The 23,815-nt window shown below is 37.7% G+C and overlaps 2 protein-coding genes across 8 annotated transcripts in view; one reads left to right on the forward strand and one right to left on the reverse strand.

The window, feature by feature from the left end:
- The first annotated feature begins 5,189 nt into the window (after positions 1–5,189).
- LOC311301189 (uncharacterized protein) overlaps positions 5,190–23,815 on the forward strand; it is a 38,092-nt gene continuing 19,466 nt past the window's right edge. The window contains exons 1-6 of one of the 2 annotated variants that reach the window (XM_084426126.1): positions 5,193–5,672; positions 5,778–5,911; positions 6,271–6,418; positions 7,568–7,816; positions 8,167–8,425; positions 9,727–10,086. In XM_084426126.1, the coding sequence (XP_084282252.1) occupies positions 5,311–5,672; positions 5,778–5,911; positions 6,271–6,418; positions 7,568–7,816; positions 8,167–8,425; positions 9,727–9,924 (1,350 nt within the window). In that variant the 5' untranslated portion in view covers positions 5,193–5,310 and the 3' untranslated portion in view covers positions 9,925–10,086. Of the gene's footprint in view, positions 5,673–5,777; positions 5,912–6,270; positions 6,419–7,567; positions 7,817–8,166; positions 8,426–9,726; positions 10,087–23,815 lie in introns of those variants that run through there. The other variant, XM_084426127.1, reaches the window with a different exon arrangement.
- The window catches only part of LOC311301183 (putative ATP-dependent RNA helicase DDX5), a 332,367-nt gene continuing 318,684 nt past the window's right edge, over positions 10,133–23,815 (reverse strand). For 2 of the 6 annotated variants that reach the window (XM_084426119.1, XM_084426115.1), the window contains one exon: positions 23,182–23,200. In XM_084426119.1, coding sequence (XP_084282245.1) covers positions 23,197–23,200 — 4 coding nt within the window. In that variant the 3' untranslated portion in view covers positions 23,182–23,196. Of the gene's footprint in view, positions 10,822–16,650; positions 16,757–16,832; positions 16,974–17,055; positions 17,185–17,731; positions 17,983–18,181; positions 18,269–19,387; positions 19,586–19,848; positions 20,046–21,660; positions 21,771–21,858; positions 22,098–22,858; positions 23,066–23,181; positions 23,201–23,815 lie in introns of those variants that run through there. The other 4 variants (XM_084426112.1, XM_084426116.1, XM_084426118.1 and 1 more) reach the window with 4 other exon arrangements.

The raw sequence follows: 23,815 nt of genomic DNA on the forward strand, positions 1-23,815 counted from the left end.
ATAAAAAAAATCAACAAGTCAATAACAACACTACTCATTTATTTGCGTTCATGATTTTCATCGCTAATCCAGTGAAATTATTAACATTAATCATGTAGGTCAATCACAATCCCTCTCGTCACGTAAGTTATTTGTCACAGCGATCTGATATCTCATTGTTTGGGGTTACCATGGCTTCTCAGAACATTGGAGTAGTCTTCAGAACGGCGAGCCAATCAGGGATGAGTTCTCTATGAATATTAATGAGTCTTCCGCTACCACCCTGCAAAAAAAAAATTCGCCGCCCGCTCAGGTTCTGAGGAGTAGAGAAGACGATGGCGGATCAACACCTATGTGCGGTAGCGGGTTGCAATACTAACTGTACGTTCACACCGCCGCCGACTTGAGCAGCAAAGAAGCTCTGGCCGCCCTGTCAAGGACGCTTGTCAAAAAGTACGAGGAAGCTTGTTGACGCTTTGGCCGCTCTGAAGTAGCAGCATTCTATGTTCGATCCTGGGAGAAGAGAAGTGCCACACCATGAAAAGTAAACAGAATAAACAAGCAATACATTGACACTAGAAACTTTTTATAATGACAGCATTTGTATAACCGTTTTGGTCACATTATTATTTATTATTATTAGTGAGTGCGCGCGCGCGGCCGGGGCTCTCTCTCTCTCTCTCTCTCCTCGTTCTTATATGCCCTGTCAAACTGGCAGGACTTAAAAACACATAATGATAAGCTTTCACTCTGTGATGGTTAAACTGCTATTAATCCGATAACGATAGGAAACCCAGCAACGGCGATGATCAGCTTCTCCTCCGTTTTCTCGGAAGCTGAAGTCGGCGCCGGCGGGTGTGAACGTACAGAGGAGAGGAGGGGGAGGGTCGTCTCCGTGCCAACGGCTCCGCCCACAACGCAGAGGCGAATTGCTAATGAGCTACTGCCGCTCTGCTGAAGCGAAGTCCCAGAAAACGGCACAGGTTTTGTGATTTTGGCTAAAAACGGCATAATCATCATTTAAAGACCACTGAGAATGTTTAAAAATAGCTCGAAATATGATCGGAGTGGGACTTTAAGGAAAATGTGACATTACAGTGAAACAAAACATAAATGTGACTAGAATTGCCATCCCGGTTTTGAGTGGCTATGGCAGGAGTTATTCACCAAATATTAAAATTGCTCAGCCTTCATAATTAATTAGCATTTTGACTGAAAATATTTTTGTACAAAGGGGGAGTTTTGCCCCAGCGGTGGGGTAAAACGCCCCCCAAGGTGGGGTAAAATGCCCCCTTTCTTACAAACAAGTTTGCTTGATAGATCAACAGCAAAATTAACAGAAAATAGTTTTTAATCTCTGAAAGTAAAAGGCAAGTAATGTATAAACATGTATATATATTAATATTTATTTCAGCAATGTCCAAAATAGCCAAATTTAACTACCTTCCATCAGTGAGCTAACTTTGCTAGCAAGCTAGCTAGTTAATGTTCACTTGAGGTAATTTTTTTATGTTTTGTTCAAATATTTTGATTTTACCACCTAGTTATACTGCATTAAGTGTAAAACAAAGGATTTGATAGACAGAAATATTTTATTATAGTAATTATGATAGAGAGAAACTATGCTCCCAGGGGGGCGTTTTACCCCTCAGCGTAGGGGGCGTTTTACCCCACAAGCTATGACTTTTTAAAAAAATGTTAAATTTTTTTAATATAATTATATTCCTTATAAATAACATATGATCTCAAACTACAGACTTCACTATTCATCTATCATACATCACTGTGATATCATGCAGAACAATATTCTCTTAAACACTTGTTTACTAATATCTGAAAATTATAGCATTTACCATGTAATCCTCTTCTCTTCAAATATGTTGCTGGTGTCAGCTTCTCCATAGAGATTTGTATATCCCCATTATCAACGTAGTGCATAGCAACAGTAAAAACCTATATTGACTACTTTTAGTGGTTATTTTGGGAAAAACAGGTGGGGGGCGTTTTCCCCCACTCTACCCTACTCTATAGCCGTTTCTCAATACCAAGTACGCAAACTTCGGACTTGAGTCCTTGGTAGTTCGGACTTGACAAGTTCGACTCAGAAGAACGAACTCCCGAGGACGGGAGGACGCAAGTCCGATAATTCTGCAAATGGAACAGCGGCGTACTTGATAACGTCACTCAACTCGCTCTGGCTACTCCGGTTATCTCGTTATATCAAATAAAACAAAATATGTTATAAACCACCACTCTGCCTCTTTTCATTTTCATTTAAAAAAATCTTAAACATAATGGCCACACAAATGTGATTCAGGCAACGCAATTGATTATCTTCACTGCATATATTTATAACAACACGAAATATAAAACACAACCCTGACTCTTTTTGTTTTCATTTTAAAAATATGATAAATAAAAAACATTATAATATTGATCATTAAAACTAACATTTAGCAAAAAGAGACAGGGTTGTGTCATTTTATTTTATTATATATGTACATACAGTGAAGAGAATGTAGGCAACATGTAGCCTATAATAAATTATTTTATGTTTTAAATATATAAAATAAAATGACATAACCTTTTTTGTTAAATGTCAGTTTTAATGATCAATAATAGCCATTATAAAAGTATAAGTAGCCTAAAAGGTATAAGAAGCTATACAATAATAAAGCAAACGATTCAGTCAAATATATTAGTCAGCTCTCTAGGCTACAACGTTAAAGTTAAATAGACTAAATATATAAAGCTATGAAACTTCACTTTGCCCTCAGCCAAAACGTTTTGTCAGGGAACAAATTATAGATTAATGAGACACATAAAATAAATAAATCGCTCGTTAGATATACACAAGACGATTTATATCTCAGTCATGTTAAACCACTAGACTAGAGACATCCGAGCCAGCGGCAAACGTCAGAAGCACTAACCGAGGAAAGGCTGTTCTCAGCGGGGTAGGCTACATGACTCATGTAACACAACGAAACGCACATGTAACATGAGCGCCGAGCGTCCGATTGCCTGGATCTCACAACTCCGAAAACGTCAGCTCAAATTTTTAAATAGGCGCTATCTTTATAAATAAACCAAAGATTTGAGCTTTAAACAACTACATTCTCGCCTGAAAAACTCTTAAAACTACATTTCGTGACACAATAACAGCAGTATTTTTAAATTATGCGGGGTTTCTCCTCTTGCTGGTTGGTGTGAGATGCATTCTGGGATGTCTCAAGTCCGCACAAGTCACCTCTCGATGCATCCTCGGTAAAAGGGGCGGATCAAGAACACATCCGGGGATTTGAACTGGACTTGGCTAGATGTGAACATAGGATGTGAACTTTGAATTGGAACAGTACTTGGGCAGCGACTGATGACGTTTCACAAGTCCACAAGAAGCCTACAGACAAGAACACATATTGAGAAACGGCTCATGATTCCTGACGACCTTATTGCGTTTTGAATTGTGGCACTTCCGGTTTGGGGAACTTCCATTCAAAAAGGCTGAAACGGTTAAGGTTGCCCTACAAATACTGATCGTCAATTTTCCTTCATGATTTATTTTCAGACATCATGAGAATAACGTTATACTTGGTATTTTAACGTGACATGTTATAACCATAGACTGTAAAAAATAGGTTATAACAAGAATATCTATGGCAAGAGCTCTTTTCAGTCGCTGCTTTCTTTTCCTCGTGATTATTTTATTTTTTCCCTTTGCAATCCGCTGTAAAAGTATGTAAAAGGACAACATACTACTGCACATTTGTGGTCTGTTTTGCCGAATTTAATTTACGATATATTCAATTAATAATTCAATGGAATGCACAAATAATCTCTCGTTATCTCCTCAAATCCTCACGTCTCTTTCCAGGTTTGTTTTCACAGGTTCAATGCAATTTATAATCTGATAAAATGACGGAAATCACTTTGAAATAGTATCACGCAATGCTGAAGTTAATGAACATTTTTAGGCAACATAAATTACATAATGATTTACTACAGCGATTTTTAACCCGTCCGTTATTGCTGTGGAAAGACTCGCGCTTTTGGGGTTATTTGGTCTGTTGAAATACCTTGTTGATGCTTTTAAACTTTTAAATTTCCTTTTAATGTTCGATGGTTGAAGGGTGTATTACGGAAGAGGATTAGGGCCAAGCAATAATAAAAAAATAAAACCATCTCGAGATTAAAGTCACTATAATGCGAGATTAAACTCGTTAAATTTTGAGAAAAAAAGTCGAAATACAATCTTGAGAATAAACTCATTAAATATCAAGAATAAGTCGTTGTGTTTCGAGAAAAAACTCATTAAATTTCGAGAAAAAGTCGAAATACAATCTTGAGAATAAACTCATTACATTTCGAGAATAAAGTCGTTGTGTTTCGAGAAAAAACTCGTTCAATTTCGAGAAAAAAACTCGAAATACAATCTTGAGAATAAACTCATTAAATTTCGAGAATAAAGTCGTTGTGTTTCGAGAAAAAAAGTCGAAATGAAATGTAGACAATAACGCATTCGATCAGTGTTCATAGCCTATACTGATAGAGGACATGGCAGAGTTGGCTCACTTAAGGTAAGTCAAGCTATATTTTAGACTTTCTTTCAGTAACAAAGAATATAACATTCTTAGGTCTAGGTCGGCTAGGTCTTTTTAGAAGAAAAAATCAGTCCAATTTGCGCGATGTACTCGCTTTTGTCCAACATGAAATTCATCGAGGTTTCGTGGTTTCCCAGGATACCATAAGACGCATTATTGTTGATCCTCAAGGTGTGGAATTTCGACGAAGGAGACGCTAGAGAAGAGAGTAGGCCAATATGGAGGACCAAACCTGCAGAAATTAAAAATTAATAAATAAATAAATAAATAAATAGATAAATAAATGTGATAAATAGATAAATAAATGTGATAATAGGAAAAGAAAGAAAGAAATAAACGACTTGATAAAATAAATATGATTCATTTTTAATCAAATTCATTTTTGTATTATTTTTTCCCCTTAATGTATTATTTTCTGCTTTTATACATTTTTACATTTTTTAAAAATCGTTTTAACTTTTATTTATTCGTTAATTATTGATTTATTTATGTATTTATTTTTATATTTTTATATTTATTCTTACATTTATTGTTTAGATTTATTTATTTATGCATTCATTTATTTATAGATTTATTTATTTATTGATTCATTTATTTTTACATTTCTTTGTCTTGTATGATAATTAGGTGGGTTGGTCTTGCTTACCATTGGTTCATCGTTGATTGAGGCGCTTGCTCGATTACTCTGGCTTTGTTGTGACGTCGGGTGGTGGTGAGACAGGTGTGTACTATGGCGGACGTTTTACAAATAGCTAGAGAGTTGCGCAACTTAGCAAATGAAGTTGATAACAACGCATCAAATGACTATGTGTTGTTTAGATTAGATGTGCTTATCGATGTTTTAGGAGAGATATTTGCCGACATGAACGTCGAAGAACAGCCTGAATTGTTAGGTTCTTTGCAAAATATTTCCCAACACATTCAAAATCTGTGCGAGTCAGATGGTACTACGGCGGGACGTCCATCGTACTTGCTTCCGATAAGTACTATTGAAACTTATCTCTCAATGGGTCAAACTGCTGTAAACATTGCAAAATTGTTTGGTGTCTCTGAAAGAACTATCCGGAATAGGATGGCGCATCATGGTTTAAGGTAAGCAGCTCCTAGTAGCATAGCCTTATAACCTACTAAGCTTTCACATTAGTGTTTATATTTGTGTGTTGTGTGGTTGATAATAGGTTTATTTTATTCTCATAGAGTAAGCGACCTGTTCTTAACTGTGGAGGACGCTGAACTGGATGCTCTGGTAGAAGATGTACTAAAGCGCCACCCAAATGCCGGATACAAAATGATGGTTGGACATCTCGGTGCACAGGGCATTCGAGTACAGAGTAAGGCGGGTTTTGTACCTTGACATATTAGCATCCTTGAGTAAAAAGCATGTAAAATAGAAATGAAATCAATTATATATATCGCCAATACAGATTATCTACCTGTTTATTACTGTGAAGTTTTTTTGAAATACGTCAGTATTGCAACGTTCATTGTTATTAAATAATTTAAAGCTAGAAAAACATCTCAGAAGTGTACTTATTCAGCTCAGTTAATTTCAAGTTTTTGTATGCACATCTGATAGTGTCAGTACAGTAATATTTTTGAACTTGTCCTTTAGGTCACCACTGAACATGTCAAAGGTGAACTCAAAGACTGGAATATTTACTGCATATTTTGATGAATTTACCTTTTTTAGGGCAACGTGTTCAAGAATGCATGAGACGGGTGGATCCTCAGGGTGTCCTTATGCGCAGTCTTCAACTGAACCCTCGGCGGCGTAGAAAATACTCAGTCCCTGCACCCAACAGTTTATGGCACATCGATGGTAACCATAAGTTAATAAGGTATGCTGACAATAGTAGAATATTATTTATTATTATTTATCATGTTCATCTGGATGCGTTTTCTATTTCAGACTGAAAAGGAAATGTCTGTACAGTTGAACAAAAGAAAATGCAATTTTTGCAAAAAGCAAAAGCATAAATGTGTAATTGGTGGGATGTGTTCATAGATTAATTCGATGCAGATCTCTTTAACACCATGAAATTAAATTTCATAACAACCATGTAGATATAAGTGTGAATTTGTTGGAGTAAGGTTGAACGAACTGTTATAAGAAGATGGCAATCAGACCTTTCCTCACTTAACTGTTCTAAAATGTAGATTCCATTTTGTGTGTGTGTATGTGTAATGCTAGGGAACTGAGGAACCCACTTGAATGAGTGGTGAAATATCTTGATCAACATAGAAACATATCCATTTGACTAGAACATCTTTGAAGATTTATTCTAACATGGTCTGTACAACTGAATTTTCAAAGACATTATTGGTGGAATTATACGAGCAGATCTTTGTGATTGTGTTGTTAAAGGTCCAGTAAGGGATTTCTAGAGAAACACTGTTGATATTTGAAATCACCAAAGCAAAATGCCCATACCCAAAAAGGATAACACCCCTATTTTGATAGCTCTGCCTCTAAATTCACGAAGACCCCTATGTTATGCGACACAGGCACCTCTTCCATCATGAGAGTACTGTATATGGTCAGTTGGAGCACTAAAATAAACTTTATCATCTGCCCTGCTCAGCTTAATCACCTGACTTGAGTATTATTGAACTACTGCGGGACATTTTTGGAGAGAAGTGTGAGTGAGAAGTAGATTCTCAACTTAAACATCTCTGAACAAATTGGCAGATGTTCTGATAGACGACATTCAACTGGAGACTATTAATGTAGTTAATCTGTTAATCTAGTTTAATAAGGTTGTAATCTGTATTAAAGGCACATTTTGATTAAACACAGTAATAAATAAATATTGTCTATTTCACACCTATTTTGTCCAACCCCTGTATGTAAAAGGTATCGTCTTAAGTATGTTATGTACTGTTTTGGCTGTTTTGATTTACTATAGAAAGTAAAATGTATTTTCCATCATTACTCAAAAGACTAGTTGTTAATGTTGTTGAAATAAATTTTCCTATATCTGTTCCAGGTGGCGTATTGTGGTTCATGGTGGAATCGATGGCTTTAGCCGTCTAATCGTATTTTTGAAAGCTGCCACCAATAATAAAGCTGCTACAGTCCTGACCAGCTTTTTAGAAGGTGTGAACCTGTACGGTGTGCCATCACGTGTGAGGTCAGATAAAGGTGGGGAGAATATCGAGGTTGCTCGTTTCATGGTTTCCACCAGAGGAGAGAACAGAAACTCGCACATCACAGGGAAGAGTGTCCATAATCAGAGGTATAATCAAACATATACAATGCCTTGCTACGGTTTCAGGCCCCTGGGTTTTTTTTTTTCTTTTTTCTTTTTTACAAAGAAATGCAAACAATTACCAAGATATGCATGGTTTCTAGAATAAAATAAACCATTCAAAAATTGTTACCAGGTAACTACCATCAATCTTGGAAACAAAATTCTTTAATTTCTTTTTTAAATGTTTATAATGTATGTGAAACTAAATCCCCACATCTGTAAAATAGATTTTTTAATTCTTATTTTAGGCTATGGAAACTCCACTTCATGTACAACATTATAAATATTGGTCGTTGTTTTAAATGTTCTGTATTTTGGTTATTTTACTGTGTTAGGATTGAAAGGTTGTGGAGAGATGTTTATGCTGGAGTGCTTGATCTCTTCTACACAATCTTCACCAACCTTGAGAATGACGGGCTTCTGAATCCAGATGATGAAGTGCATCTCTATGCCCTCCAAAGGTGCTTCTTGCCACATGTACAGAAACATCTTCAGTACTTTCTGGATGGCTGGAACCACCACAAGTTGCGGACAGAAGGAAACCAGTCACCAATACAGCTCTGGTTAAGTCATCAACTGCAAGACCCTATCCAGGTATTTATATCAAAGCTGGTTAGCAATTATGACATGAATTAAAGGGTTAGTTCACCCAAAAATGAAAATTCTGTCAGTAATTACTCTCCCTCATGTTGTTCCAACCCCGTAAGACCTTCGTTCATCTTCGGAACACAAATTAAGATATTTTTGATTAAATCTGAGAGCTGGATCACTCCTCCATAGGCTTCTAAGTGACTGAAACTTGCTCGCCCAGAAAAGTTATTAAAGAGATCGTTAATATAGTCCAAGTGACTTCAGTGGCTCAATCCTAAGTTTATAAAGCGACGAAAATACTTTTTGTGCGCACAAAAATAATGACTTTATTCCACTATTCATTTCCTTCTCTCTGGGCCTCGAGTTATTTCACGTAGTGTTTTAACGCAGCCCGTCTGTGTTATACGCCACACGTATCTCACACATGACCAGCGTCGGCCAATAGTGAGCCTACGTGGTGACGTATAACACAGAAGCGCTGCGCTAAAACACTATGTGAACCAACTCGAGGCCCAGAGAGAAGGAAATTAATAGTGGAATAAAGTCGTTATTTTTGTTTTTTTGCGCACAAAAAGTATTTTCGTCGCTTTATAAACTTAGGATTGAGCCACTGTGGTCACTTGGACTATATTAACGATCTCTTTAATAACTTTTCTGGGCCAGCAAGTTTCAGTCACTTAGAAGCCTATGGAGGAGTAAGCCAGCTCTCAGATTTAATGAAAAAATATCTTAATTTGTGTTCCGAAGATGAACGGGTCTTACTGTCTTACGGTAGGTCGTCTTACAAGGTCTTATGGGGTTGGAACAACATGAGGGTTGTTAAATACTGACAGAATTTTCATTTTTGGGTGAATAACCCTTTAACATGTGATTGAATGGATAGATAAATATTAGATGATAGATCAGAGGTCTTCAATCCTGCTCCTGGAGAGCCACTGTCCTGCAAAGTTTAGTTCCAACCCTAATCAAACACACCTGATTCAGCTCATCAAGCTCTTCAGAATCGCTTGAGTATTCAAAGGCAGGTGTGCTGAAGCAGGTTGGAACTAAACTCTGCAGGACAGTGGCTCTCCAGGAGCAGGAATGAAGACCTCTGTGATAGATTATAAATTAGAGGATCTTAAATTAGTCTAATGGGCTTCAGTGTGTTTAAATTGAGTTTTAACAGTCTTGGCTCATCAGCAGTTTTTTGGGGATTTTTCTGAGTTTTGATAATCATTTTTAGGAAAACCATAAGTTAGATCAATTAAACAACATATAGCAACCCCAGTCAGAATTTTTTAATTATCAATTGTCTATTACAGGTAGATGCCATGCAATATGGTATTGACTGGAGAGGTCCATGTGGTCACCATGAACCCGGTGTGGTGATTCCTGAAGTACAAATACATCAACTTGCACAGGAGGATGTTGAAAGATTGCCAGACCCAGATGTCCCCCTGTCTGATGTGTTGGAGGTGTACAGAGAGACTGTAATGTTATTATCCGAAATGCTTGAGTAGCAAGTATACACAATTTCAAAGAGCATCAGCAAGTTGCACTTATGTTGCATAAAATTATATGTGCCTGTTTTTGACCTCTTATCAACATTGTTTAAATATGTATCACTTGTTCTGATCTCATTAATGTAATTCAATTAATGCTATTAACCCCCCCCCCCCCCCCCCCCCCCCCCCCCCCCCAAAAAAAATATAATCAGTAAAGAACAATGCATGGACAATCAAACATTTTTATTGAACTTGTGTAATGACTTTGAACAGCCACACAATCTTTGTAATGTACCAAGATCAATAAACATTTCAAATAACTTGTTTGACCAAAGCTTAGTTTGGTATAAATTTGACAATGTTCTGAATGCATGTAAAAATTGCTTACAAGATTCACAGACTGGATTTCCAGGAAGAAAAAGTGAGACATTTTAACAGTGGCAGTTAATATGAATGAACTCTCGCAACCAGTGAATATTCTTCCATATTTCCAAACCATTTAGTATAGCTAGAATTTCTAGAACAGTATCTTTTTAGTACATCCAAGCAAATAAATTCTTACATTTAATAACAAATGTAATGACATAGCCAAAGCTCTGAACATTGCAGCATACCAAACATGTTTGAGATTTTCTGACTAAATATCCGATTTAGACATGAAACATTTTGAAAAATGGCATCTGATATTATAAACTTAGACCATTCCAAATCCATAATCTGAGCTCCAGATAGCAGCTAAAATATCTCTCTCAAAGGAAACGTAGTCCTTGTAATGACTAGGAAGCTTGAGAGTTTGGTAGCATGTGGAAGACTTGGGTAGGTCTCCATCCACCACCTCGACGTCTAGGCTTCTGGGCAGCACATCCCATCCAGTCCAGAATTTCATTAGAAACCGTAAGATATTACTAGAAGCTGCATTAAAAAAGAAAAAAAAAGAAAAAGGCATTTGTAGCATCACAGATTTACATATTGGATTTAAATGTTAATTAAAAATATGCTAACTGCTCATCGTGATTTCAAAATAAGTTAACCCTCACTCAGCATGTTCTTGTTCAAGAAATTACAGTGGCTGTAGCATTTCTAAATGTCCAAATATACAAAATTAAGTGGACTTTTGATTAAATGTTCTAAGCCAATATTAAACAAGGATTAGATTGCGAGGTAAAGTATAAAGGCAATCATTAGACCACAGGGGTCCTTTGCAGGCTCTTGTTATAATACATAATGTACATAAGTTATATTCTTTATATTATATTGCATTATGTGTTTTAACAGTTTTGTTCTAATAAACCATATGATAATTACTTTTGAACCAGTTATTGTCTCATTGTTATTAATAATTGTTCAAATAACTAGATATATATTCTAAGTCAAGGCTGTTGTTCACTTACAAATGTGTGCTATTTTTATTAATCACAAAAAAATAAATCAGATTGCTCAATTAATTGTCGGAATAATGAACCGACTACTCGAATACCAAAATAATCGTTAGTGACAGCCCTATTAACAGTGCACCCATAGACTGTAAAAAATATGGACAAAGCGTCTGTGACGTCACCCATAGACTTTCTGAAGAACGGTTTTGAAGCCGTTTATGGGGGTATGGGGGGCGCCATCTTGGAAAATCCTAACCCCACCCACCTTCTAGCCAATCCATATATGGGTAAAGGACGCAGCGCGCGTCACTCAGCTCGCTCTGCTACTCCGGTTATCTCTGTGTCTATTTTAGGCAACGAAATATGTAATAAAACACCATACTGCCTCTTTTCGTTTTCATTGAAAGAAATCTTAAACATTATAGCCACACAAATGTGGTTCAGGCAACGCGTATTGATTATATTCACTGCATATAACGTTTGCCTATTTATAACAAAACGAAATATAAAACACAAACCTACCTCTTTTCGTTTAAATATAATATAAAAATATTAAACATTTTTAATATGGTCCAGGCAATATGTGCATTTGTACTAAACAACAGATGTTGCAGTAAACAACATGACAGATCATCTTCGTTTTATTACATTTACATTTATGCATTTGGCAGACGCTTTTATCCAAAGCAACTTACATTGTAGGGCTGGGTATCGATTCAGATGTTACAATTCGATTCGATTTCGATTCTCAAGCTCTAATTCGATTCGATTTCGATTCTCGATTCGATTTTCGATTTCGATTCTCGATTCGATTTTTCCAATTTTGATTCTAAATTAATTTCGATTCGACTCACTCAATGAATATTAAATACAAATCCTATATTTATTAAAGGTCCCATGACATGACATTTTCAATTTCTGAGGTTTTTTAACATTAATATGAGTTCCCCTAGCCTGTATATGGTCCCCAAGTTTCTAGAAATTTCAATCGGTATAAATCGAGCTTTTCCTATCTTTCTCTGCCTTTGAGAAAATGGAGGCTCAATCAGGCTGATCTTGAATCCCCTCTTTATGACGTTACAAGGAGAAATGTTACCTCCCCTTTCTCTGCTTTGCCCGCCCAGAGGATATTTCTCGCCCATGAGAAAATGAGCTAGGAAACAGGAACGCGCGCGCGCGATTTTAGTTTGTCCACGAGAGACATAATGGCTTTTGAACGAGCAAAGCATAATAATTGCTCAATAATTGGATGTACAAATGAACACTGAAGGGTCAATACAAAGCTGGGCTTGCTGAACGTCTGAAACTAAAGTCTGGATCAATCTCTTTGGCTCAGCTACACACCTCGGACAAGTAAGTCAACTAATGATATATAAGTGTGTTGCTTTACTGTTTATGGTTAGCTTGTTACACGTAGAATGTGGCTGTCACATGAGCTATGCAGTTTATGTGTGTGAATACACACACTGTAACGCGAGTGTTGTACACTTCTTTGTTATTTGGATAACCGTTTTCCTGTTGGTCATATGGCGCACGCGATATCCGCATTTCAAGATCGCAGAGCTTGATGTAATTGTAATAAGATAAATGACAGACGTTACAGATCTCATGAAAAGGCAACAGTAGGTTAGCGTTAGCTACATGATAATAACTGTAAACCATCCGAATAAAGTACCGTATCCAAACATAATATTTTAAACTTACCATTCGGAAACGTCCTGCTGGAGCTGCTGAGTTGCAGCTTCTCCATCTGGATCAGATTCTGGGTCAAACTGAAATGCTTGAACGACTGCGTGTCTTCGTGCCATTGCAATATATCCAACATAAACAAACATGCATGGTATCGTTGCGCAAGATGGTCAAGGCCACGCCCACCCTCCACCTTGCGCCGCCTTTCTCCTCCTCATTATCATTTAAGGCTACAGACACCGAAACGGCCTGTCTGAAGGAAGCTCATTCTGGGACTGGTTTGTAGTGGCTATAATTCTGCACCGAGGCTGAATTTTTGGAAAGAGATTTCAGATACAGTACTAGGGACCACTAAGGTCTATATTAAAGCCTACAAAAAGTAGCATGTCATGGGACCTTTAAAAAAAGAAAAAGAAAAGAAAAAAAAGTGAACAAGTTTTCAAGTGTTTAATTAATAAAAAGAAATTAAGAGCTACAAACCTGTATATTAAACTCTTTTTATTTTAGGTACACTTGGGTACATTAAAACAGAACCCAACTCTATATTTCAAATGCATACAATGAATAGACAGGATTTTGATGCAAGATGAAAAATTTATGCTGAAAATTGGACAAGTCAGAACAGTCGCATGTCTTGATCAAACAGGTTAACAATCCTCACATAAACCCACATATAAAAACGTTGCATATAATATAATATGTGCCCTTCCTGTCTAACAGCTAGGACATACAGAAATTGAATAAAATTATCAAACAGTCTGTGTTGCATTAATTATAAATTATATATTGACTAATCAAAGTTACAAAAGTTCTTTATTCAAGAGCAGTGAGTGTTTTTCTCTGTTCTCTTTGTTCTTTGATTAACTTAAAGGTCCCATGACATGCTACTTTTTGTAGGCTTTAATATAGACCTTAGTGGTCCCTAGTACTGTATCTGAAATCTCTTTCCAAAAATTCAGCCTCGGTGCAGAATTATAGCCACTACAAACCAGTCCCAGAATGAGCTTCCTTCAGACAGGCCGTTTCGGTGTCTGTAGCTTTAAATACTAATGAGGAGGAGAAAGGCGGCGCAAGGTGGAGGGTGGGCGTGGCCTTGACCATCTTGCGCAACGATACCATGCATGTTTGTTTATGTTGGATATATTGCAATGGCACGAAGACACGCAGTCGTTCAAGCATTTCAGTTTGACCCAGAATCTGATCCAGATGGAGAAGCTGCAACTCAGCAGCTCCAGCAGGACGTTTCCGAATGGTAAGTTTAAAATATTATGTTTGAATACGGTACTTTATTCGGATGGTTTACAGTTATTATCATGTAGCTAACGCGAACCTACTGTTGCCTTTTCATGAGAGATCTGTAACGTCTGTATTTATCTTATTACAATTACATCAAGCTCTGCGATCTTGAAATGCGGATATCGCGCGCGCCATATAACCAACAGGAAAACGGTTATCCAAATAACAAAGAAGTGTACAACACTCGCGTTACAGTGTGTGTATTCACACACATAAACTGCATAGCTCATGTGACAGCCACATTCTACGTGTAACAAGCTAGGTAACCATAAACAGTAAAGCAACCCACTTATATATCATTAGTTGACTTACTTGTCCGAGGTGTGTAGCTGAGCCAAAGAGATTGATCCAGACTTTAGTTTCAGACGTTCAGCAAGCCCAGCTTTGTATTGACCCTTCAGTGTTCATTTGTACATCCAATTATTGAGCAATTATTATGCTTCGCTCGCTCAAAAGCCATGATATCTCTCGTGGACAAACTAAAATCGCGCGCGCGCGTTCCTGTTTCCTAGCTCATTTTCTCATGGGCGAGAAATATCCTCTGGGCGGGCAAAGCAGAGAAAGGGGAGGTAACATTTCTCCTTGTAACGTCATAAAGAGGGGATTCAAGATCAGCCTGATTGAGCCTCCATTTTCTCAAAGGCAGAGAAAGATAGGAAAAGCTCGATTTATACCGATTGAAATTTCTAGAAACTTGGGGACCATATACAGGCTAGGGGAACTCATATTAATGTTAAAAAACCTCAGAAATTGAAAATTTCATGTCATGGGACCTTTAAATGACAGAGATAATTAGTGGCTACAGTGTACTGTCCCTTTAAGACCAGCCGCTGTTGACAGAGACGCGGAACTCACACGCGGACTCATTCTCTCACGAGGCACAACTCTTCACGTTCGTCATAAGACTGCTCTTATGTTATAAAGATACTCGACAAAAATACATTTTGGCATAATTGTGTGTGTTCTTCGTTCAAGCGCGAAAGATAATTCTATTCTGTGCTGTCTTGTGCGCACGCACGATATCATCGCAAGTTTTTCTGTCACAGTCACGACAGCATTTTGGCAGCATTTTGGTCATATAGCCTAATTGCGTATAGGCTTGTCATAGCGATTGCGATATGATTAAACGTGCAGCACTAATTGAGGTTATTTTATGATTTAGATAAAACTACCATAAAATCTCACAGCATTAGCTATAAAATTGAGTTTGCAAGCCTATGAACAGTGGAGGAAAACTAATACATAAAGATGGAAAAAAAATCGATTCTTGGCGTTTGAGAATCGATTTTGAATCGACCACATTTTAAAAAACGATTAATCGAAAAATCGATTTTTTTGCCCAGCCCTATTACATTGCATTATCCTATACATTTATACATAGGTATGTGCAATCCCCTAGGATCGAACCCACAACCTTGCGTTGTTAACGCAATGCTCTTACCACTGAGCTACAGGAAAGCTATTATTAAAATTTAAAATGACAAAACTCAATCAGTCAAACATACAAAGTCAGCGCTCTAGTCTAACCATACAACGGTAAAGTTAAATAGCTTATAAAGTTATGAAACTTCCCCTCAGCCAAAACGATTGGCCAGGGAACGAATTATAGATTCACGAGACCAAAAATCGCCCGTTAGATATACACAAGAGGAATTATATCTCATGTTTAACCACTACATAGACGTCAGAGTCAGCGGCAAACGTCAGAACGACTAGCCGAGGAAAGGCTGTACCAGGCGGGGTACATGAACGCTGAGCGCCCGGTGATCGTCTGGATCTCACAACTGGATCAAATTTTCATAAATCTTTATAAATAAACCACAGATTTGAGCTTTAAACAACTACATTCTCACCTGAAAAACTCTTAAAACTACATTTCATGATACAGAAACAGTAGTATTATATTTTAACTGTGTTAAAAAATGGCGCTTCTTATGTTGTCATTCTCCTTGGCGCAGCCTATGCTCGTTATCAGCTGTCAGTCAAGCTGTCAATCAAAGTTAACCACGCCCTTATTTGTCATACATTTTATATCTAAATACGATCTAAACTAACGAGTTAGAAAAAAATTCACCCCCCTCACAGTTGTCAGGCACTCGGAACCTATCGAAAAATACAATAAAAGTCCATGGGACCAACCGTTAAAAACATGAATTTATGCTGTGAAAACGGACATTTTAACATGGTGGTCTATAGACATTTGCTCCCTTTTGGGACTTCCCTCTAGCGGATTTTCGATGTATTGCAGTTTTTCGCACTTCCGGGTAGGCTTCATTTTTCAGATTAGAATGTTGCTGCTTGAGTGCAACTCAAAAAACAAAATAATAAAAAAAATCCAGCATCTAAAGCAAAAAAATCTGTTGATTTCTCTTATAATTACCATTTCCAATGAAGGTGCGAAGGAATCCAGTGAGCCTACATGTGTCTTCAAGAGAAGCCTCGCTGTCTTCATCATGTGTTGGCCAAAATATCCTCTCTAAAACCATCTGACACATTGACAAAATTATCATTACTTAAGAATTGTAGAGCTCAACAAAATTACATAAATGGTCCATATCTTACCAGTGGGGTGTACACTGTATCACAAGTCCTAGGAAAGAGAAGAGGAATAGTGTCTTTCCTCTCAGTTAGCAAAGGCCAGATCAATGTTTCCTTCAAACCCCGCCGAAGCTGCTTTACTTGCTTGTAAGTTCTTTCAAGGACCTTCACATAATTTAATTTGGATTGGAAACATACATTACATTTCTAAATTTTAAGAGTATTCCAACCAATAGTGCATACTCACTGCATGAATGAGAAGTTTGTCAAGCAGCCATCTTCTGTTCTCTGATGTCACACCAGGCAAATCCCAGGACACTGCAAGGTCTGTAATAGCCCTCTTTTCCTCCTCTGATAATTCACCTGTGCCTTCCAACTGGTCATAAAATAATAATTATATACATTGCCTGGCCAAAAAAAAGTGTCAAAGTTTGGATTTTAATAGGCAAATACTTAAAGAGTCAATCTTGTATTGACAACACAAGAGGTGAGCACTCTGTAAAGTCTCCAGCACATCCAAAAGACTTTCACTGAGGTTAATGTCAGGACTCAGAGGTGCCAATTCACGTGTGAAAATTATTCCTCCTAATAGTCCATTCTTTCACAATTTGAGCCTGTTGAATCTGGACTTTGTCATCCTAGAATATGGCCATGATGTTTATTCCTACATGTGTGTTTAAGAAATGAAAAGCTGCACACTCCATCAATTAGGGTTAGAAGAACTGTTGCCAAACATATAACATGCTAGAAACATAATAATCACTGCAATAATGATCCAATCATAGTCTCTGAAGTATTTGCCTAATAAAATCTAAACAACAACTTTTTTTTGGCTGCATAGTGTATTTGTTTTTGTGTAAGTAAATGTTTTATTCCCAGCTAATATATTTAATGAAAATTAATAAGAGTAAAGATTAACTAACCATCTCTATTACTTGACGGACATCAGTATCCACACAGTCCAGTATATCTATTGTGGCAGTTTCAGGGGGTCCACCAAAAAGCACGTGGATTATTGCTGGGCTTAAACCAGTTAAGCATGGACCACCATGCAGGAATGAGTGTCCGATTATACGGCCTGCCACCACAAAGAAGTCACTATCCAGAAGACTCTGTGATGTTGAGGGTATCAAGTGATCCTTTTCACCCTCAAAAAGAAGTGTTCCTCCGGGCACTTAAAGAAATAAAGCCAATCACCATGTTACAATCCGGCATGCATTACAATAATACAAAATGCAGAAACCTTAATGCATCAACCCTAAGGCCAATGGCAAGTAATTAACTGTTGATGCCAACAAATTGCTGCAAACTTCTTTCAAAGTTATCCCAAGAAAACAGAAAAAGACAGAACATGTATTGTATAGGTCACTAACCAAGTTGTAGTTCAAAACCATGCTGGAGTTTTGACATGATGGTTGCGAAAACATGACGAGTCACACCGTCTCCAATTGCAGGATCCCCTTAAAGGCAAAGGTATAACAGGACATTAACGCAAACAAAAATCAGATTCAGAACTGTATCACATTATTGCAGGGGTGTCCAATCCTGCTTGTGGAGGGCCACTGTCCTGCAGAGTTTAGCTCCGACCCTGATTAACCACACCTGATCCAACTAATTAAGACCATTAGACTCACTAAAAACTTCAAGGCAAGTCTGTTGGAGCTAGTTGGAGGTTAAGGCCACATTTACGCGTGGTATTTAGAGAAACAAATATTTCCCCCCCCTACGTTTTCAATAATAACATTGTGCACACAACCTTGTTTTCAAAAAAGTTGTAATTTTAATAAAGTTGCATAAATACGCCGTCGAGCGCCATCATAACTATGTCATAGGGCACTCAAATAACGTTAAACATGACGTTAGGCATTTTCTGGTGCATAATGTGACGTTTGAGAACCCATTTCTCCCAGTTGACACGGCAACACATTGGCGGCGTTATCAGAAATCTCCACTTTGGCCGGAGTTTTTAGAAATAATCGTTTTCTATGATAAAAACAGGGTTTTCTTGTGCGTCTTCCCTTCGTGTAAACATGGCTTAAAGGTGAACTAAGTAACTTTTTTACCTTAACTGAACAGCTTCGGAGTCATTGGAATGGTTATATTACTTATTTCGGGTTGAATGGTGGTCGTTTCGCACCCCCCTGGTGCCCGTGAGCGGAAAATCCGCACTTGCAACTTTGAGCCGGCGGGCCGCCGCGTCAGGAAGCATCGCGTGATATCAGGTCTCGCGATGTAAACAATTGCTTTACGGCCAAAAGAAATCTGCTAAAATGCTGTCATTATTGCGCTCCCTCATGCTGTTCGAACCCGAATGAAGAAGATGTTTTAAAGAATGTCCCATCTGCTTTAATGTCGTTGCTCTGCTGGTGTCTGAGAATTGGCAACGAGTTTTTACAACAGTGTTGTCAAATATCTATTCTGAAGCTGTGGGGGGAGCTCTAGAGAGAAACCTGTGAGCAAAAAGCGAGAATACAGCGAAGAAATCCCGGAACTACTGAGCCCTGCTTTAACTCTGCAGGACAGTGGCCCTTCAGGAGCAGGGCTGGACACCCCTGTATTATAGGATTTACTTTACCTACCATGTAGTGTACATTTTAAAGGACAAGCCCATTCTACTTTTGCCATCTTGTAGAAAGTCAAGATTGCTCTCTCCCTGTCTTCAGGACTGTCTCTCATGTCCATCTGGAAACTGAGCTCCTTTCCCCTTTCATGTGTCTTCAAAAGGTTTTCTCTGTACTTCTTTGAGGCCTCTGTTGCATCTGGCTCAAATTTCCAATCTAAAACCAGAGACATTATCCACAGAAACAAACATTAAAAGGCATATGATCAGGTAAAGAAAAAAAAAAAAAACCAAAAAACATGACCCGTAATCTTTGAAGACCGTAGGCACATGTTGTGTTTTCAAATGAACATTATGAGATTTGCTTTTTGTTCTATACCTGTATTTCTCTGCTTAATTTATTAATTGTGGAAATAAATAAATCTAAAAATAAATTAATGCATAATTCAAAGATATATTGTGCAAGTCAACTATACAAACCATCAAGTTCAGTGCTCTCTTCATCTATTGTGATGAGCTGTGAAACTGTCATGCTTTCCTGATCTTGCATTGTGCAGTAACTGGTGCTGGGATTTACATCATTTCTTTCCTGCCTCACAACTGTACTTTCAGTGCTGCTTGAAGTGGCCCTTTCTGTAGCTCTCTCACTCACTACCTCAACACTGACCTCCACTGACCTTCAGAAAAGGGGTAAACACAGACTGTTTAAAGGGATAGTTCATGCAAAAATGGAAACTCTGTCATCAATTCATCCCTCTCATGTTGTTCCAGAACACAAATGAAGGTCTTTTTAATGAAATATGAGTTCTCAATGGACACTATTCTGTCTAATGGAGGGACAGTCAGATTTATCTTCATTTGTGTTGTGAAGATGAATGAAAAACGTTTGGGTTTGGTAAGACATGAGGACAAGTAATTAATAAATTTTTAATTTTTGGGTGAATTTAGCCTTTAAATGGTTTAAAAACAACAACAACAACAACAATAATAATAATAATAATAATAATGACATTTTAGTAACTAGGAGGGTTTATATACACTCACCTAAAGGATTATTAGGAACACCTGTTCAATTTCTCATTAATGCAATTATCTAATCAACCAATCACATGGCAGTTGCTTCAATGGATTTAGGGGTGTGCTCCTGGTCCTGTGAGTATTTCACAATCTGCTCAGTTACTGGGATTTTCACGCACAACCATTTCTAGGGTTTACAAAGAATGGTGTGAAAAGGGAAAAACATCCAGTATGCGGCAGTCCTGTGGGTGAAAATGCCTTGTTGATGCTAGAGGTTAGAGGAGAATGGGCCGACTGATTCAAGCTGATAGAAGAGCAACTTTGACTGAAATAACCACTCGTTACAACCGAGGTATGCAGCAAAGCATTTGTGAAGCCACAACACACACAACCTTGAGGCGGATGGGCTACAACAGCAGAAGACCCCACCGGGTACCACTCATCTCCACTACAAATAAGAAAAAGAGGCTACAATTTGCACAAGCTCACCAAAATTGGACAGTTGAAGACTGGAAAAATGTTGCCTGGTCTGATGAGTCTCGATTTCTGTTGAGACATTCAGATGGTAGAGTCAGAATTTGGCGTAAACAGAATGAGAACATGGATCCATCATGCCTTGTTACCACTGTGCAGGCTGGTGGTGGTGGTGTAATGGTGTGGGGGATGTTTTCTTGGCACACTTTAGGCCTCTTAGTGCCAATTGGGCATCGTTTAAATGCCACGGCCTCCCAGAGCATTGTTTCTGACCATGTCCATCCCTTTATGACCACCATGTACCCATCCTCTGATGGCTACTTCCAGCAGGATAATGCACCATGTCACAAAGCTCGAATCATTTCAAATTGGTTTCTTGAACATGACAATGAGTTCACTGTACTAAAATGGCCCCCACAGTCACCAGATCTCAACCCAATAGAGCATCTTTGGGATGTGGTGGAACGGGAGCTTCGTGCCCTGGATGTGCATCCCACAAATCTCCATCAACTGCAAGACGCTATCCTATCAATATGGGCCAACATTTCTAAAGAATGCTTTCAGCGCCTTGTTGAATCAATGCCACGTAGAATTAAGGCAGTTCTGAAGGCGAAAGGGGGTCAAACACAGTATTAGTATGGTGTTCCTAATAATCCTTTAGGTGAGTGTATACATTGACTGGTTCAAACTGACAAAGTCTACTGTAATTCAATAGATAATAGTTCTGTCCTGTAAACCCAAAACAATGATAAATAAACATTTCCATAAGAGACTCCATTTAAAAAATAAAACCTCAAATACCTCCCGCACTCATCACTGTGAGACTTGATAGCTGCAAAGGAAAATTCGTCTCCACACACAACACATTTCTGAGGTGGTCCAATTAACTCATCTCTGCTAGGAAGACTCGCCTGCAAGAAAACATCACAACAAAATAACATGTCATTCATGTTTAATGTAAATGTTAAAACATTCCCTGTTTGAAAGTATGTAACTTACTGGTTCAACTTCAATGTTACGTTGAAGTGGACGAATGAAAATGGTTGCATGACCAATTTGGTTTTGAGGATCTTTCAAATATTTAACATTGTATCCCTCATTTGGACAGGGTATCAGGCTGAGATAACGGCTCCTTGTGTTCCCAGATATTTTTAATAACTCAAACCCACCACCTTGTCTGAGTTTTGGATAAGCCTCCAAGATGACATCCTTAAATTTTTGGGGATCTGCATGGCACCCTTTAATAAAAATAATAATAAAAAGATAAAATGTAAGATACTGGGACAAATCTGACAGTTATCACTTATTTTTGACATACAGTTCAGTTCAGTTTTGAAAGCTCCAGACAACTTCCGTTAAAATTTTATTTAAAATGACTACTGACAGACCGTACTGTTTTTTTAAAAGAATATTTGCAACCAACAGTGTTGGGGCACCACTGAGAACCATATTATTGTGTCCTACTATACTGCCCTACAAAACAAAAGGGCAGTAACTGCATTTTTGGTCAAAAATGAGTTATTATCATTTTCATGACATTCAAGGCATCCTTTGTTATGTGACAAAACATCTTATCTCAAATGTGTGTTGTTTTGGAGAAAAATGGTAATAGTTTTTGGAGAATCTGTAGTTACTGCCTTTTTCCTTGGTATGGTGCCCCGTTTTTGGTAAGTAATACAAAGCAAGTTTACAAAGCAAGAATACAGTAACTGCAAAATAGGGGTAAAATATCAAATTAAATATGAGGATTGATATGTACAAAGAATAAGCTAATATAAAGTAACAAAACAGCCACATGTCCAATAATCTACCTACAACGACTTAGGCTGGATGACAGGATAACTTTAAAGTCGTTTTTCTCAGTTCTGCACTCTGCGTAGTTACTGCCTTTTTGCTTTGTAGGGCAGTATATAAGACAACAGTTAATTAATAATCCAAATGTGTTCAAGAAAACCTTGCTTTTAAACAATAACATTCCAATAAGCTGCTTTTTACATACCTCGAAAGGTGACACGTTTCTCCCCTAACCCAGCAGAGAACAAACTGTCTTTTGCACAGCGACTGGGTACTAATTCTGCATTTTTGTCACCAAGACAGCAAAAGTTATGTGTAAAGCTGCAGGATACTGCTCGACTCATTACAGGCAAGCTTGTTCGTCTTGCAAATCCTCTTCCTCTGTAAGGTGTAAATAGTCTTGCAACTTCAGCTAGAACGTGTAGGAAAGTAAACAAATCAGCCATCATTTTTAAGTGAAGGGGACAATAGTAACAGAAGTGCAATAAAAAAATGTCTGACCTTTGTCAAACTGACATGTTTTATTTTTCTTATTTCTTGCTTTTAGCTGGCAAAAAAAAAAAAAAAAAAACTACTGAACAATAACCACTAATTTCTATATTTTATTATTCATTTTCTATGACAATTTTATGATCCAAGTAACTTACTACAAACAGTTGAGCATTAAACGTTTATTTTGCAGGTATGTAAAGTAACATAACTCATTTACAGAGTTATTTATAACCTCTTTATCATGGTCTGGGTGAATACTCGATTCTGATTGGCTGCAGGGTGTCCATTAAAAAGTGATAGAGGACACCTAGTAAAGGAGTTCTGGTGAAACTGACTGTTTACCGTTCGAAATTAATAAATAAATGCGCTGGCTACATCAGCTGCGAGAAACCACTTAAGGGTGTTTGTAAAAACTTTAGATTTCGATTGTAAAACTAATTAAAATATAAACTAATGTTTTAAAAATGTGTTATTTGGCAAGTGACCATGGTATAAGCGGGTTATTCAAGGTGTCCATTGTCAGGTATTAATGGACTTTGGCGGAGGCAACCGTTCACGCCTCGCCGTCGTCCATTAATACCTGACAATGGACACCTCGTCAGGCATTAACCCTTACTTATAACCTCATCAGTAAGATACTGTGTCTGGATTTCATTTTTATTTTTACCCA

Source organism: Rutilus rutilus (assembly GCF_951802725.1).
Source record: "Rutilus rutilus genome assembly, chromosome: 12".
NCBI classification, from domain to species: Eukaryota; Metazoa; Chordata; class Actinopteri; order Cypriniformes; family Leuciscidae; genus Rutilus; species Rutilus rutilus.